The sequence below is a fragment of the Lithobates pipiens genome, unplaced genomic scaffold, assembly GCF_037356315.1.
Source record: "Lithobates pipiens isolate NorthernLeopardFrog02 unplaced genomic scaffold, aLitPip1_a1.2 Scaffold_27, whole genome shotgun sequence".
NCBI lineage: Eukaryota > Metazoa > Chordata > Amphibia > Anura > Ranidae > Lithobates > Lithobates pipiens.
This window is the reverse complement of record NW_027507788.1, coordinates 105,803,327-105,820,725: the sequence shown is the minus strand read 5'-3', so window position 1 is coordinate 105,820,725 and position 17,399 is coordinate 105,803,327. Positions and strand designations below refer to the sequence as shown.

The 17,399-nt window shown below is 40.2% G+C and overlaps 1 protein-coding gene across 1 annotated transcript in view; it reads right to left on the bottom strand.

Moving 5' to 3' along the window:
- Positions 1-17,399, bottom strand: part of SHISA7 (shisa family member 7) — a 264,851-nt gene that overhangs the window by 90,802 nt on the left and 156,650 nt on the right. Inside the window, exon 2 of the mRNA XM_077457313.1 lies at positions 11,105-11,885. Within this exon, the coding sequence (XP_077313439.1) occupies positions 11,105-11,661 (557 nt within the window). The 5' untranslated portion in view covers positions 11,662-11,885. The remainder of the gene's footprint in view (positions 1-11,104; positions 11,886-17,399) is intronic.

Below are 17,399 nucleotides of genomic sequence, written 5' to 3'. Positions count from 1 at the left end.
ATACTGTGTTAAAGGTACACAGAACACCCACTAACTCCTACAGATGCCAACACACTACACAAGGCCGCCGCGCTGGCGGCCTTATATAGTGTGGGGCGTGTACTACACAGCCTGAGCTATGATTGGCCACAGGCATCCTGCCTGTGGCCAATCATGGCTCTCCTCGCTGCCGGCGCTGTGATTGGCCAAGCATGCAGGGTCACAGTGCATGCTTGGCCAATCATGAGCCAGCAATGCACTGCGATGGCGCAGTGCATTGTGGGCCGTGAGCGCCACACGAACGGCCCACAACGTTCGGAATTCGCCGAACGGGCGAACAGCCGATGTTCGAGTCGAACGTATGTTCGACTCGAACACGAAGCTCATCCCTAGTCGGGAGACAACGGCTGGTTTTAAAAAAACACCCGACATTCGCCCCGTATGTATGTCGTTCTGTCCGACTGAAGCTGGCTTCCGATCAGCGCTCTCAGACAATTGTCTGAGAGCGCTGATCGGAGTGTTCTGGCAGGAGGGCCACCAGGAAATTTCTCCCCCGCTGGTAAACTGTATTTTAACAACTGTGGGACCTGCTACTGTAAGAACATAATGCATTCTGATCCGTGGCTGCAGCCAATTCATAGCTCTTTCCATACAATTTTCTTGGCATTTTTTTTAAAGTAAGTCACAAGATTTTTCCAATTTGTCAGACTTGGGCCTGGCATGTAGAATGTGATAACACATGTGCATAGCCAAATAGCACACACTTACTAGGGTCAATGTAGTTAAGAGCCAGTTAACCTACCAGCATGTCTTTGGAGTGTGAAAGGAAACCTACACGAACACAGGAAGAGCATGCAAACTCCATGCAGATAGTATCCTGGCTGAAATTGGAACCAAGGACACCAGTGCTGCAAGACCTAAGTGCTAACCACTAAGCCACTGTGCCACCCTTGCAAGGCCTACCCGACACCATCTGAACAAGTAACTGCACCCTTTCATTTAATAACTGGTTTCAGCAGTTTATGTGCCAAAGACTACAAATGAAAGCTTACAGCTATTAAAGATCTGTTTTTGACATCACTGTGAAGGAATTTTAACTAAAATTGCTTTCAATCAGAAACGTATAAAATGCTAATTTTAAGCCACATTTAGGGTTGGGCTTTGACTAGGTCAGGCCAGAAATAGATTCCAGTTTCTTTTTTGGGCCATTATGATGTAGACTTGAATTTGTATTTTGGTTCAATATGTTTTTGCGGCTGACAGTTCATCATCAGTTTAGTTTGGTGGTAAGCAGTCAGCAGAACTATGAGGCTTGTTAACACACTGGACAAGATGAGTATAGTGGGTTAGTTAAGTATACTGTTGGGGGTAGCTTAGGTCAATCTAGGGTTAGGTATTATAGAGCTTAATTTCAGGGTCAAGGTTGGAGATAGAATTTCAAAAATAAATTTTTAGTTTGGGGGAAGGTTCGTTTTTAAGGCATCATTTTAGAGGTTATATTTCAGGGAGAATTGTTGTTATGGCTAAATGTTAATGTTTAAAGTATTAGGATTAAGGTATATGTTATGGTTAAAGTCATACATGTTACGGGGAGGTTGGGAATTAAGGTAATATTTTAGTGGTGAGGTTGACTTGGAATTGTAGCTTTGTGGAGTAAAAATAAAAAAACTGAGGTAGCTATGGTACGTGGGGTATGTAAATCTTGGGCGCTTTGTTTATCAATGGAGGGGACAAGCCGAAAGAAAAAACTTAGAGTTATACTATAAGTGTTAAGGTATCAAAGAGTTTTGTTCGTCAGGCAAGTCAAACTCAAATAAAACACTGGCCAGAATTGAGCAGAACATTTCAAGTCGCCATATCTATTTACTTGCAGAAAAACAGCATTAGATTGTAAGCTCTTATGAGCAGGCCCCTCTTAACCCTCTTGTATTTTATTTTATTGTGTTGTAACTGTACTATTCCCCTTTAGATTGTAAAGCTCTTGGCAATCTGTTGGTGCTATATAAATCCTGTATAATGAAAATAATAATAATTGCTTTTTGGTGATTAAATATCTCGGAGGAAAGTGCAAAGTATGGCAAGTAAAACTGGCCATGGATCAAAATGAAGCTGGTTCAGCAGGAACTGGCCGAATTTTGTACCATGTGTGGGCACTGTGGTTGTACAGAAGTCGATCAACCAATCGACTTTTGAACGACTGCCCTGTCAGATTTTCATTCCTTTGATCAGTGCTGCAGGCTATAGCCTGCAACGCTGATCAATGTATTCTGACGGTGGGGAAGTCTCCCCATTGTCAGAATATAATAGCGCAGCAGGAAGGATTCCCTTATGCACATTGTACATGTAGATGGGGGAATCAAGTCAGTTTTTTTAGTTCAAACCACTGATGTAAAAAACTGTATCACCTATGGACTGCCTAAGTGTATTCTTTACTAAGTGTAGAACACTCATTAAGTTAAAAATTGTTAGATTGCAATAGAAAATGAGTGGAAGGACTGTATATTATGGCCCAAGACACTAATTTGACATGCTTGTGGGGGGTTTACAGAGGGAATAGTTTGAGGCAATTTTTTGAGTTGCACATACTTTCTGCTCCAAAAGCCACCAGCATCATGCTTTCACTGTATTATTCATATATGGGTGTAGGACATTGCCATTTTTAATTTTCCAATATAAATCACTTTTTTCAGAATTCTTACAGGCTCTCTAGTAGTGCAAAGCATCCCTAAAGCATCCATCACTGATTCATTTGACAGTTGTAAAGCTTTACATTTGTACAAAAAAAAAGCTGTGTTTGGTTTACAGTGAGACCCATGTCATCCAAAAAGTTCCTATTTTATCTCATTAATTCATAAAACATTCTCCCAAAAGATTTGGGGATCATCTAATAGCTTTCTTGAAAAATTAGAGACAATCATTAATGCTCTTCTGAAGTAATGGCTGACCATTGTCTTTCTTATTCTAAAGATCCGAAAACGTAATTTTGTGTTTTTTTTGTTTTTTTTGTTTTTTTATGTTTTTTAAGTGAGGCTTATGCTGAGCATGGCTGGATGTATTCAGCTGACTTTCCCTTTAAGTGGGTTCAAATACTTTTTTAACACATAACCAGTTGGTGTTAGACGAAGTTGTTTGTTCAATAAATGAGAACCGTTAAATAATATGTAATATTTGTGTTTTTGTAGCTAATGTCATTTTAAAAAGGCTCTAAATGGTGTTTTAGCACATGGTATCGGGCTCTGAAAAGACAAAAAATATTATTATTATAATGCTATTTCTATAACATATTCTGTTTGATAGGTATTTATATTGTTAAAGTGTAACTCCATGCAGGCAGCTACATACACAGTTGAAATATACTGTAATACAAATAACTGTTTTAGCTCACACATCAAAGACTAGTCTCCAAGGAAACTGTGTAGTGTAAAGGCGGACTACGTACCAGTCCTATAGCTGAAGCCACAAGTAGTATATCCACACAACACAGTTGAATCAAAACACATTATTTTTAGGATGTTGGATTTACAAACAGATGACTGAACTGTGCTGTGTGCATGTACAACTTATTTATGTGCCAAATCATTTTTAAATCAATCTTGTGATCACGACATCTAGCAGTTTGGTAACCTCTCAGCCCTCCAGACTGTATAGTAAAGGGGAAGCCAAATGCTCCTGTTCTCTTCTCCTATCATCATGCTCTTTTTCAGCATATTTGCATTCTGCTTACATGATTGGTTGCTAGTGCAGCTCCTCCCTTTCTAGTCTAAGTGCTGCTGCACAGGGGGACTGCAAGAGAATGACTTTGAGTCCATTTCAGGTACTTACAAAAAAAACATTTCAATGTTCAATGAAATACATTAACTACTTTTAAAAAGCGAATGATTTTAATGAGTACAGAACTGCATTTAGTGTTGGAGCTTATATCAGCCTGGAGTTCAATTTTAAAGTATTAAAGGCTCTTATATGGCAGTCTAATCAAATCCAGTTACTATGTGGTGTACATGGCTCATAAAGTATACAAAAAACTTTCTCTGACTGAGCCAAAATGTACTTCATTTGTGTCTCATACATTCCCCCACCCAGTTACTGCAGCTCAAAGTGGAAAGGTTTCAGCAACAGAGTCAGTGATGCCAATCCAAAAAACTGCAGCAGGACTGGGTGTGTCCAGGTGCATACTAACATGCTACAGGCTTAGCAGTGGCAATGCCACACCCCAACTTTTTTCATCTCATTCTAGTGCAAGCAGATTCGGCCTACATGAGAGTGACAACTGTGCTCTTAATTCAGGAGCAGTGTAGTGTTGTAGTCACAACATCACAGGATTTCTTTGGTAGATTGTTTTATAGTTTTCAGTAACTAAAATTGTTTATTAACCTCCCTGGCAGTATGATTCAGTCTGGTTTTAGGTACTGAAAGCGGTACAATTATTTTGCATGGAAACTTGGCGTTTTATATTGTAGTCCTGTAATTCTTAGGAATAACTCTCTTAAATCTGTTCAAACCAGAGTCTAGCAGACATCCCAGGTATGGTAAAGCTTATAATATAATAAAGAATAATAAAAATTATTCAATAATGTAATCAAATACTAAAACACTGAAAAAGGGACACTTTTTGGTTGCTATGGACAATCTCCAAATTTCAGGCAGAAAAAACAGTATTTATAATATAAAAGTGCATGCAGGACATTGCACAGACCACTAGGGACAAAGGGGGTGTGTATTTTTTTTATACAGTACTGTAATTTGTAAGATTACAGTACTGTGTGTGTTTTGTGTCTTTTTACTTTTTTGAATTTGCCACCGTTCTCCGTTCCCGTGTGCCGTAACGTCGCAGGGAACAGAGCTCGGCGGCATTCGGCGCTGTGAATCGAGCGGAGGACATCGCTGGATCCAGGGGACAAGGTAAGTAACTCTCCCTGTGTCCTCCCCTGCATCCAGCGATGCGATCCTGAGTCTGGCTCGGGGTTACCGCTCCTGTTAGTAAAATCCCAACCCGAGCCAGACTCGGGATTACCACTAGGGGGGTTAAAGAGGAGCTCCAGGCTCCATCAGAAAAAAAGTCAAATACTGTAGCTGCTGACTTTTAATATTGGGACACTTACCTGTACCTGGATCCCTTGGTGTCCTCACCCCAGCCAATTTTTCAATTGGCTCTCGGGTTCTGCTGCGCCGCCATTACGGCTTCACAGCCAGTTCCCTACTGTGCATGTGCAAAGCGTGCTTCACTTTGTGAATGGCCCAGTGGCAGGTAAAGGAGGAGGGGGGACAAACTTCTGGGTGACTTCAGCCAAGAGTAGGAGCGTGTACCCGTCAAAGCCAGGTACTCTCTACCCCCCTCCCCCCCTGAAATGTGCCAAATGTGGCAGTGGAAGGGGGGGAGGCAAATAAGCAGAGCCTCCCCTTTTGGGTGGAGCTCCGCTTTAAGTATTGTATTCTCAGCAGCTGGCAGTTGATATATATAGAAGTAGATTCCAGCTGCTCTGCCATACTACATGCAAGAGGCAGTGAATTGATGGCGCTGAAACTTCAGGTAGGTGTTATTTGGTACATGCAATTGGTTTTATGAAAACTGTGATGGAAATGTCCCAGTGGAGCATCTGGGTGATATGTGGGTTGCTTCTGTACACTGAGGCCGCGTACACACGGGCGGACTGTTCGCCCAACTTTGTCCGCTGAACAGTGTTTCAGCGGACAGTCCGCTCGTGTGTGGGCTTCAGCGGACAGTTTCAGCGGACAGTCTGACGAACAAAGTTTTTCGGAATTCCCGTAAGACAGTCCGCTGAAACTTGGTTTGAGCGGACAGTCCGCTCGTGTGTAGGCTTGTTCGTCAAACTAAGTTCTGCGCATGCTCAGAAAGGATTTACACGCCGAAGGTTGCATTGCAGTGTATAGGACGTCGTTTTTCTAGTCCCGTCGTACGTGCCATTCACGTCATCGCGCACGCTTTCAGCGGACTGTTCGTTCATCGTGTGTGGTCAAGTCCGCTCATGCAAATTTTGAGCGGACTGTTTGTCGGATTGTTTGACAAACTAAGTTGGGCGAACAGTCTGCCCGTGTGTACGCGGCCTGAGAGATTCACATGGAAACCTCAGGATGTGAATGCAATTTTTGGATCAGAAGATTGCAGCACCACACTAAAATGTTGAAGTCCTAAATAGATTTTTATTCCAAACATGTAGTGAACCTAATAACCAATGTTACATATAAATGGCAATAATCCCAACCTATAACTGGCCTTTACAGTAAGGAACACATTAAAAGGCAACGCATGTTAAAAAAAACTAAAGTGAATTAGTGCCGGGGTGCACTGGATACCTTCACTGCCAATCTGCTATTGCTGGGTGTCCAGTGCATCCCTGTTCTTTGAAGGAGGGATGGGCTCCCTCCATGCATACCAGCCTTTAATCTATCCATTATTATGTATGTGCTCCAAATTTGGAGAATCTCAAATTATAGAATTAGGACTGCAATACACTGGGGTGCCATGACAGCAGCAGCTTATGCATGTATTTGCAAATGTGTGCAAACAAAAGCCCTTGTTTTTAACATGAATTGTTAGACAACATCAATTCAATTTGTTGCAGGCTGGCTGGTAAATGAGCTGGGAATTTTTGTTTGCTTTTTGTTAACCAATGTGTTTTGGGGGGCACACTTTGCCCCCTTCACCAAGGCTTAAGGTAAGGTGTTGCAACACATACCAGCTGATGAATGGGACCGAGCTACATTGTGCTTTTGACATTCAATTTCATCTACATCTGATTTCTGAAGCCCTGATAAGGACGACAAAAGTGTGGCCCCAAAAATGCATTGGCTATTAGATTCTCTACACATTTGGAATAAAATCTTTTTTTTGGATGTCAACACTTTCATGCAGTTCTCCTATCTTCTGATCCAGTGCTACCTGTAACGCAGATGTTCAGAAACCTGAGTGTGTGCTTAGATACCCAATCAATTAAGGAGAGTGTATCCAGGTGTAATCAATAGCTAAGAATGTGGGATGCCATTTAACTATTCCAACATCTTACTGTGGACAAGCCAAAATATTTTGACATCCTCTAATTTTTGTCATCTTCAGCAAACTCTTTTCAGTTTTCCTTTCATTTAGATTTTAGAATTTAGACTCTCTCAAAGAGCTGGAGGGCAGTGGTGGGAAGGAGCTAAAAAAACATGTTACGGCTTCATTGTAAATATTTTTAAAGTTTCAATATTTTTGATGTATTAACCCAATCAAAATGTAATAAATAGCATGTATAAGACCCCTTTTACACTGGGGCAGCAGCCACGATATCGCTTAAGCCCTGCTCGTTTTTGCGGCGGTTTAGTGCTGTTTAAGGGGAGCTTTTCGGTTGCTAGCTGGTCACTTTTAACCCCAAAGAAGGGGTTAAAAACTCCCGTGTTGCAGCTCTTCCGAAGTGCTACCTATTCATTGCAATGGGCAGGGGTGTTTTGGGAGCGTTGTATACAGTGCCCACAAACCGCCCCAAAGATGCTGCTTGCAGAAACTTTTCCGAACGTCTTGCAAGAGCACCACCCGGGTCTGAAAGCACCCATTGTAATGAATAGTAGGCAGTTTTCAGGTGCTTTACAGGCTCTAGCGCTAAAACGCCTGAAAACGCCTGAAAACTGCCTCAGTGTGAAAAAAGGATATAAAGCACATTATTTAAATATTATAAATACACTTTTTCAGAAATGTCATTGTTAGAAACTGATTTTTAAAGCCTGCAAGTCAAACTTTTTCTCGTTCATATTGAATAAAGTAAGGAATGGTTAAAGCTCCCAACTCTATATTGAATAAAGTAGGGAATGGTTAAAGCTCCCAACTCTGTCACATTTATGTAATTTCTCTGTGGGTAAATAAGTGTCCCTATTGGAATAATTCCCTTTATTCCTGTTCTGGTAACAGACAATGTGAATCTCCAGAGTGGGAACATAGACAATAAAAACCTGTAGGGGATTCTCACTCCTCACCAATCTATCCTTAACTAAAAAAACAAAAGTGTTGAGTTTAGATGAAGCTAAAGTTGCAGAACAAATACATTTAAGCATATGTATTATCTCATAACGTGTTGATCTCTTTAAATACCATTATGTACAAAGTGCCCCTGGTGTAGCTTACCTTATGTCAATTGTCAAGAGGGCATTCATTACTAATATCCCCTAACAGCGTATAAATATTTTCCAGACAATAAATTTTTTTTTAAATATTCCAGAATACATCCTCAGGTCCATATGAGACAGATCTTTATAATTTGCTAAATACTATAACAATATACTTAATTAACCCTTTAACATGCCAAAAGAACATTCGGTTTGCTGTAAAAAAAGAGGTCATGGGGAGCCGCATCTAAATTATATTTAGTGATGACACTTAAAAGGAAAACAATAGAAAAGTGAAGGCTGCCATTGCTGACTTCTTCTAAAATGCTAGTTCCCTAGCTGTCATGGTGATCTTCTTGTTTCAATACTTAACTCACTGACCTTCAACAAGTAAACAGATAAGAACTTCTGAAAATCCCCTATATCTCCTGCTCTGCATACTTGTTGCAGGTCAGTGAATTCAAACACTTTGAAACGAAAGGATCAGTGAAAGAAGGCGGTTTTTAGGTCTCATTTAGGTCTTACATTGCTAGTTTATTGAAAAGGACATAAATATAAGAACTGCCATTGCTGGCTTGTTTCAAAAGTGCAAGGCTCCATGGCATTTTTTGACACCAGCTTCATAAACCTTCACAACCGGGAACAGTCTAAACTCCGGCCCTGCATTCTGGCTCCAGCTGGCTCCAACGTCAGCTCCCATATTTTTGTCCTAATAAGTTCACTTTAAAAACTTTCAACACTTATGTAAAATGCTGTGAACTAGATGACCTTTTTAAAGTTTTGAATAGAGTAGGGAACAATTAAAACTGCTGCCAGTTTTTTCTTCTTTTTTTTTTAGTCTGTGTACCATTAGGAAAATATTCCAGAGACAAAATGGGAAATTTTTGCAACAAGCGTCTTCATTATAAGATTTCCCCTTATCTCTTTTTCTAAGGGGAAAACTCTAAAATGCACATTTCCCCTTACTTTCGTTCTCTGTGCCAATGGTCACCTGTACAAATATAGTGGTGGCTCTTCCCAATTAGGACTCAGACAGCAATGTACTACCTGCAGGGAGTTTGCATGTTCTCCCTGTACCTGCGTAAGTTTCTTCCGGCTACTATGGTTTCCTCCCACACTCCAAAGTCATGCTGGTAGGTTAACTGGATCATGTTTAAATTGGTCCTAGTACAGTATGTGTATATATGAATGTTAGTTAGGGACCCCTAGATTGTAAGCTCCATGAGGGCAGGGACTGATGTAAATGTACAATGTAAATGTACAATATATATGTAAAACGCTGCGTAAATTTACAGCTCTACATAGGTACCTGTAATAAATCTGACAGAAGTTCTAACCCTTCCTCACTCTATCCAAAACTTTAAAAAAAGTTTTTGCCTAGAGATTTTCTCTAAGTTTTCATACACCATTGAAGAATTACAATGCACAAAAAGACCTGGTTGTAAAATGCAATTCACTAACTAGGACAAATACAGCAAACATGCTTCATCTGCTTATATGTTAATGCCATATTACATTTTCTGAAATTGCAGAAAAAAAATAGGCTATTATGTTAGTAAATAAAGGAAAATAAGAATGTGCTGGTGAAGGTACCCAATAACGAGCAACCCTGTAAGGATGCTATGGATATAATACAACATTTTCTGTTATGGAGGTGCAGCATGAAAAAAGTCTGCATACAGTGTACAATATTTTTTTTTAAATGTTTCTCTCTAAGTTTAATAATAAATAGAAATAATGCTTACCTAAACCAGAACACTTACCTGGATAAAGTGCCATGTACCCAACACCATAGGAACCCAAATCCCAGATCTATGATATTTTGCCATATCACGTGGTCCAGAGCCTTGACCACCTCCTCTCTCCTCATTATTGGCCAGTGATGGGCCAACAGTGATGCTTAGGCAGTAGAAAGAGTAGGGACCAGGTTCTTGACCATGTGACATGGCTGACATTTGTAAACTAGACAGCACCCACACCACTTGTTATTAATAATAAGAGCAGTACTTTGCCACATGAAATCTGATATCAGGCTATAGAAATCTCTAACTTCTGAAATGTTTTCCATCATTTAGTGCAATGCAAGCTATTAAGTTTTCTAACATGTTTTTAGCCAAACATGGCAACTTTGAGAGCTACCATGTTCATAGAGACAGTAGATTTGACTGTTACCATTTTAGAATTAAATTTAGAATGTAATTTCTACATATCTCTATTCCGTATTAGTCTTCCCTGTAATCTCCCTAGCTGTCCTAGAAAAGACATCTCCTCCACTCCATCTCTGCCCGACATCAATTAATGCAGAAGAGTGGAAAGACTGAGTCGAATTTAAAGGCCAACTTCACAAAATCTGATATTTAAGTACTGTACAATATAACATTTCCAGATACAAGGCAACATATGGAGCCCTGTTTCCAGTTTACAGAAGCGTTTTCTTAAGCTGGCCATGCACTCTTATACTACTATACTACTGCTATATTTATTTTTAGCATAGATGGAGGAATCCCCCCACTGGGCTACTGTATTCTGATAGGCGGCAGCAGCCTTCATAATGCCCGGAAAGCAGCTGTATCTGACTTGGTGAAGATGCTGCTTGGCAAATAATTGTATGCTGTCTGCCTATACCAGCACATACCTATGACAAAAGCCGTTTGAATGATTGACTTTTGTTTAACAGAGCAGGGCCAGCAGAGCCACTGACAAAGCAAATTTCAACCTCTTCATCAGGAATCTGATGAAATTCGTTCAGTGTATGGCGAGCTTCATTCTTGTTAATTAACAGTTTATGGCAGATGAGCTGTGCAAAGTACATGGTGTCAAGGCTGTCAAGTTAGTTCTGTCTCTTGCAGTTATCAGGCCATGTAAGGTCAAATATTCGCTTATTGCCTTATTTCTATCTCATATATTTCATACAGTATATCTTCAACACATCAACATCATAGTTTATCACCATGTAATGCAACTGAAACTAGAACTCCTATCCAAGTGCAATATTTTTTTAAATTTCCTGCCAATGATTTACTCAGCTCACCTGGGCACATTAATCTCTCTACCCGGTGGACGTCGGGAGGCCTTATTAAAGGCAATTTTGGCTCCGATGGCCACGGCTAGAGTAAAACTAATGACACCACAGATGACATAGACGGTGCTATTGGTCTGGTCAGCATGACCATTATTGTTCAGCTTGCTGTTAGCACTGGTGGTAATAGGCTGGGTTGTGTGTGCCCAGAAAGGACTGTTATAGTTTTTACAGGTGTCCTGCTCCAATCGCTTGTGACGATGCTCACAACAAAAGCGGTAATGACAAGTGCCACAGCAATAGCGATATGTACCCGTGGTACAGTTAAAGGTGGCATCATACTGTCCCATCACATCATAGTACCCATAGCACATATCTGGTACAATCTGGCTCTTTCCTGATGAGGTATTCTGGGATACCTGTGGTCTTTTTATGTGTGCAAGAAGCATTGGCATTGCCTGGGTTTGGTTCTTCTGCCATTGACTCTGGCCATTGCCAACACTAAGTGCAGAGTGCACACCGAGAGCATCCAGAGTAACACTAAGCAACACTGTCAAGAGATGATACATGGTAGTTCAGAACTGTAGGGTCCAATGGCAGTAACAAATATAATTCTCTTTTTGATGTATGAAGGAAGAGGCCTTTGTTGTTTGGCTGTGGTGCTTTTGAAGTCTTCACATGACAAATAATGAAAGTTTATGTACTTCTGAATCACTTCAGACTTCTGTTTTTGCTTTATTAAACTTTATAAAAAGTTGTCTTCATTACAAAAAACAATGACTCCAAACAAAACCTGAAAGAAATCAGAAAGAACACGTTAGGGAAGAAGACAGTATTGATGTACTCTGAAGAGCCATATAATACTTCACACCTTTGTACTTTTATCTGAATGGCATTATGACTGCAGGCAAAAAACATTCACTTGAATAATTTGGAGACATACTTTCATAGGATTATTTACTGGCTATATTTTTAAGACTTGTGATACTCTAGCTGAATAAAGCAGACAGGGCTGTGCTTACCTCACAATAGTCATGGCTCTTGGCAACTTGCAGGTAGTATTGACTGCAGAACTATAGCAAACCTGTTCTTTTGCTTTAAAATCCCTCTTTCTGGAAGCATATACTTGGCTTTACTTTTCTCCTTAATTGCTTCTTTTAGCTGCTGGAGGTGAAAAAATTGGATTGGGAAGATAGTCAACCCTGTGGAGGCTCCAACTAGAGTTTCAGCTAGACCTTACACAGGATAGTCTTTCCTTCATTCTAGTGGCTGAATGGAGCAGCTGGGAAATAAAAGGATGGTAAGTAAATACTGCTGGAACCGGGGAAAGTAACCCCTTAATGCCGGCGCCTCCCACCCCTTTAAGAGGTTTCTGATGCCGGGAGGTGAGGCAGTGTTTCTGATCATGTGAATGCCATGATTGGCTTTCACAGTAGTCACATGATTAGAAAGCTCCCGATCACAAGTAGAGATCAGGAGCTTTCTGTTAGCCACTAGCAACTGTGCTGGCAGTGCGCAGGGCGCACGCTCTTGGCAAAGCTCTGTTTGCTTTCTGGTATGCATATACTGTATGTGTGTGTTCAGCATTAAGGCCCATCTGTTAGAAAGCCACATATTTGTATACCATCAGCACAAAGGGGTTAAAGTTCACCTGTTGCTTTGCCATTAATAGCCAAATCAAACATTGCTTTAAAGTAGAACTTAGCTCACCTAAACAACAATGTGGTTGATTTACTAAAACTGGACAGTGCAAAATCTGGTGCAGCTGTGCATGGTGGCCAATCAGCTTCAAACTTCAGCTTATTTAATTAGGCTTTGACAAAAAACCCTGGAAGCTCGTTTCTATGCAGAGTTGCACCAAATTTTGCTCTCTCCAATTTTAGAAATTTCGGAGTAGGTTCTATATAGGGGTAAAGATAAGTTAACAACTAGTAAGATGAATTAGACTATCTGCAGGTCGGGGAAACACACATCCCTTGTTTATGTGCAGGTTCTGCACTGGTGGTCTGTACAAGCTAAAATAAAATTATCCATCTAAAACAGACAGCATGTGGCCTACAACTCTGTGCTTTGAACAGAAATTTTACAGTTCCCCTCTCCTAATATTCATAATATAGGGATGATGTGTTCCATAGTGCACAGAGAGAGCTGGAAACAGTGCTTACTAATTACAGTCAGCAAAGCCAGAGTGCACAGGAACGTAATGTATCACAGGGTTTCTGGCAGGATCATCAGGAATTTAGTTAGTATTATTGAACAGATATAAAAAAAAGCTTTCAACCATATTTAACCATAAAAAAGGGAGCAAATTAAATGAGTTCATTGTTAGGGTTCCAATACACTTTAATTGATTAATTTATAATAATAATGAGCCATTATGGGATCACCGTGACAGCCAATCACAGTAATCACATGATCAGGAGTGTATTTTTGCAGATTTTATTTATATCACAGTAAAAAGGGAGAGACAACTGAACAAGAAAGAAGGACAGAACGATTTAGTGCCAAATGAGGGACTATTCCTCCAAATTAAAAACATATGGCAGCTATGACAAAGAGCTCATACAATTATTTTTATAGATTGCCTTGATAACTCCACTGTAAATCAAATCTTGTGAAAAATGATTAATTATAAAAGATTATATACAAGCGAACCATATAAATCTCATATATGTGCAAAAGTGCCAGTGTCCAGATATTTAAACCATACAAATTAACAACCAATGTCCATCAAAAATATGTATCCATCGAAAAAAATGTCCATTGAAAGTTGAATGTCAATGCTATTGCACTCTCCTCAAAATGCATACAGCCAATTTCTTATTGTGCACTCTATTCACCACCAATCCTGTGCTGAATCCTTCACCATGCAGATTTCTCGCTCATCAAATTGACATATATTTTGAGCGTAATCATCCAATCCACCAAGGATTCTATATTCACTCATATGGAGTATCCCCTCTCACTTAATTGGAAAATAAAACAAATGCTATCATTGAGCAACATGTTTATTCTTTAGTGCATAAAAACACCCAATTCTCAATTTTCAACTAACTAAATTTAAAAGTGCCTCCAACCTGCACTGAGTCTATCTAGCTATCCATAGCAATGGCTTGCAGATTGTTCTGTGCAAAGGAACCGGCCTGCGTTTCAAATCTCGGATTCAATGGTACCAAGGGCAGGAAGTGACGTGTGCGTCGCACCACTATGGCTCAATGCGTTTCACATGAATAATGCCTCATCAGGAAGCTTTGAAGCTATGACAAAGGAATAGAATGATATTCTCATTCAATCTAATATTTTTTGGTCTATGATATTCACTAATGTTTACTTTTAGTGTGCAGTACATTTATGCATTCTTGCAATCTGGGAAAACAGACGTTTTTTACATACTATTTAATCTATTTAATGTAGAAAAGTAATTAACTGTTTATATAGTCCAGTAATACTTGCATTGTGACCTTTGCCCAATGTAATCTAGTCAAATGGTTGAAACATATACTGTATATCTGTTCTACTCTGCTTTGATATAAATTAAGGCTAATGTATTTTTTTTTACATTTTTAGCAAATTAGCATTACTTTCACATGCAGCATCATAGAGCTGGGTTTGCAACAAAAAGTTTCACTACAGCAGCTCAAAGCACCTCCATTTCATCTGTAAAGCCTAGATGGAATGGAATTTCAAAAATGTGGTCCAATATGTGGTCCAATATGTGATCCATCCTTTTCCATGAGTTGCCATTCATTTACCAAAGTGTCAGACAGCAGACAAGTCAGCCTCCATGATGGCCTTACTGACATTTTTCCTGATTTCAGGGTACATATTTCTGTTCTGACAGAGAGAGAATTCAAGTGAATAAAAGCACACACATATCCTTGAGAAGCACTATTAGAAATCATATTGAGAGTATTCATAGTCATAAATATTCAGATACCTAATGTCAGGTTCTTTTCAAACAAGTTTGGGAACAAGTGGAAGAAAAGATGTCCTGCTCTTATACAGTATGTATAGCTTTAAAACAAAAAAATATATAAAATGTAGGCACTTAGGCTACCTACAGCAACTCTCATTCATTTCTGTTTTGCCCAAATTCTGGACTGTTCTGAACAGGTAAAACTCTGAAATTTTTGGGTAGTGTCAGAATTTTCTGCTCCCTCCAGCCCTGTCTATTGACCCATCACAATGCACTGCCTTATTGGCCAATAAGAATGTTTGGGGTGGGAAGTGCAGAAGCTTTACCCATTCGGAAAAAGCTTTGCCCATTCAGAAAGGCTTGGCCATTGCCTATAGCTAAAAAGAATTGGAATTACACTGCATTCCAGAGCAGAGCGATAATATGCAACATGTTTGCATTATATTACACCATTCTGCTGGATCCCACAGTTACCACACAGAAACGCAGTGCACCATGCTTCTGTGCAGTGAAATGTAATAAAACTGAATGAAGCAGTACACTTCAAATAAAGTTTGCTACAAAAAAAAGAAAAAGGGTGGTGTGATGGGATAAAATGCACATAACACCACCTCCAGCTGCACTGCTCTGCAGCCCAAAATGCTATGCATGCAGCCTTGGTTTCCACTGCAGATCATTGTAAATGGGCCCTAAGGGTTTTTTTCACACTACGGTGGAACCTTGGTTTACCAGTAACGTACTTAACAAGCGTTTTGAAAGACGAACAACTTTTTTATTTAAATTCTGACTCAGGTTGCGAATGTTGTCTCACAAAACAAGCGGAATTCAAGCTAATGGGCTGTGCAGTACCGCATTTGGCCAGAGGTACGGGGGCGCCGGGGATACTCGGAATGGTTCAGAGCCGTTCGGAAATATTCGGAATGACTCGGAATGACTCGGAAATACTCAGAAATACTCCATTCCCGAGTGTTTCCGAGCCTTTCCGAGACCTTTCGAGTTCAGCCAAGCTGTCCCTGAGCTCTCCGGCGCCCCCACCTCTGGCCACATGCAGTATTGCATGTAATAGAAGTTATCGTAGTTTCCATTGACTTCTATGGCAAAATTTTGCTATGTGAGTGCTTTGGATTACAAGCATTCTCCTGGAACGGATTATGCTTGTAATCCAAGGTTCCACTGTATTTCTGTTGAGCTGTGTTTTTCTGCACAACACCGTACATGTAGGGTGTGAACAGAATAATTGTTTTCTATGGGCCTTGTCCATGCTCTACATGTACAGTGGTGTACAGAAAGACGCAGCTCAATGGACATGGTATGAACAAGCCCTTAAAGCAGAGGCTTACCCAAAAGGGGAAGCTCCTCTTCGCACAAGAGGGGGGGGGGGGGATCAGGTACCTGGCAAACTAGCTCAGGTGCCAACATTGCTGGATCCCTGGACAGGTAAGTGTCCTTATATTCAAAGTCAGCAGCTATAGTATTTGTAGCTGCTGACTTTAAATTTGTTGGGGGGAGACTGGAGCTCCTCTTCTAAAGTTCTAAAGTTATTTGAACTCAGCAACAACTATTTTGTAACAAGTACATATGGAAAATACAAGTTGCTAATTTATTTATTTTTCATTTTTTTTATGATTTTGATAGACTTGTGCTTATTCAAAGGAAAAAAGTATCAATTTTCCAAGTTTAAAAGTACAAATTAGTATTGGGCCATTGCATTTTTCACCTTTGTGATATTTATTGAGATGGGGATGAAAACGTGTTGAATATTTTTAGGGTCATTCTTATTTAACCTCTATCCCCTTGCTGCACGCATATATTGGGCCTCTTGGTGGGTGGGCTTTAACGCCAAGAGGCCGCATATATGCAGCCCTATGTAAACAAAAAACTGTGCTGAGAGCTCCCAGCACAGTCACCAGTGGAGACCGGAAAGCTCCTGATGCACACTTGCAATCGGGAACTTTCTAAACATGTGACTGCTGTGACAGCCAACCACAGTGGTCACATGACCCCAATACCCACCTCCGCCTCCGGGCATCTAGAAGTACTTTAAAGGACGGAAGGTGGTGCAGGAAAGGTTTAACATATATCTAAATACAAGAAAACAAATGCTTCATAGTTTCACAGTAGGTAAGGTTGAATAAAGACAATAGTCCATCCAGTTCAACCAGTATAGGTGTACAGTCAGGTGTCAGTGTCGATAATCATTTCCAATATCCCTGTATGTTGTGCTCACTAAGATACGTGTCTAAGAGTCTTTTAAAGATATCAATCTTTTCACTGACACCACCAATTGTGAAAGAGAGTTCTACGTCCTTATGACGGTGAAAAAACCCCTACGCAGATTAAGGGTCCTTTTACACGGGGCGGATCAGTAATGACCCGCCCGTGGATATCCGC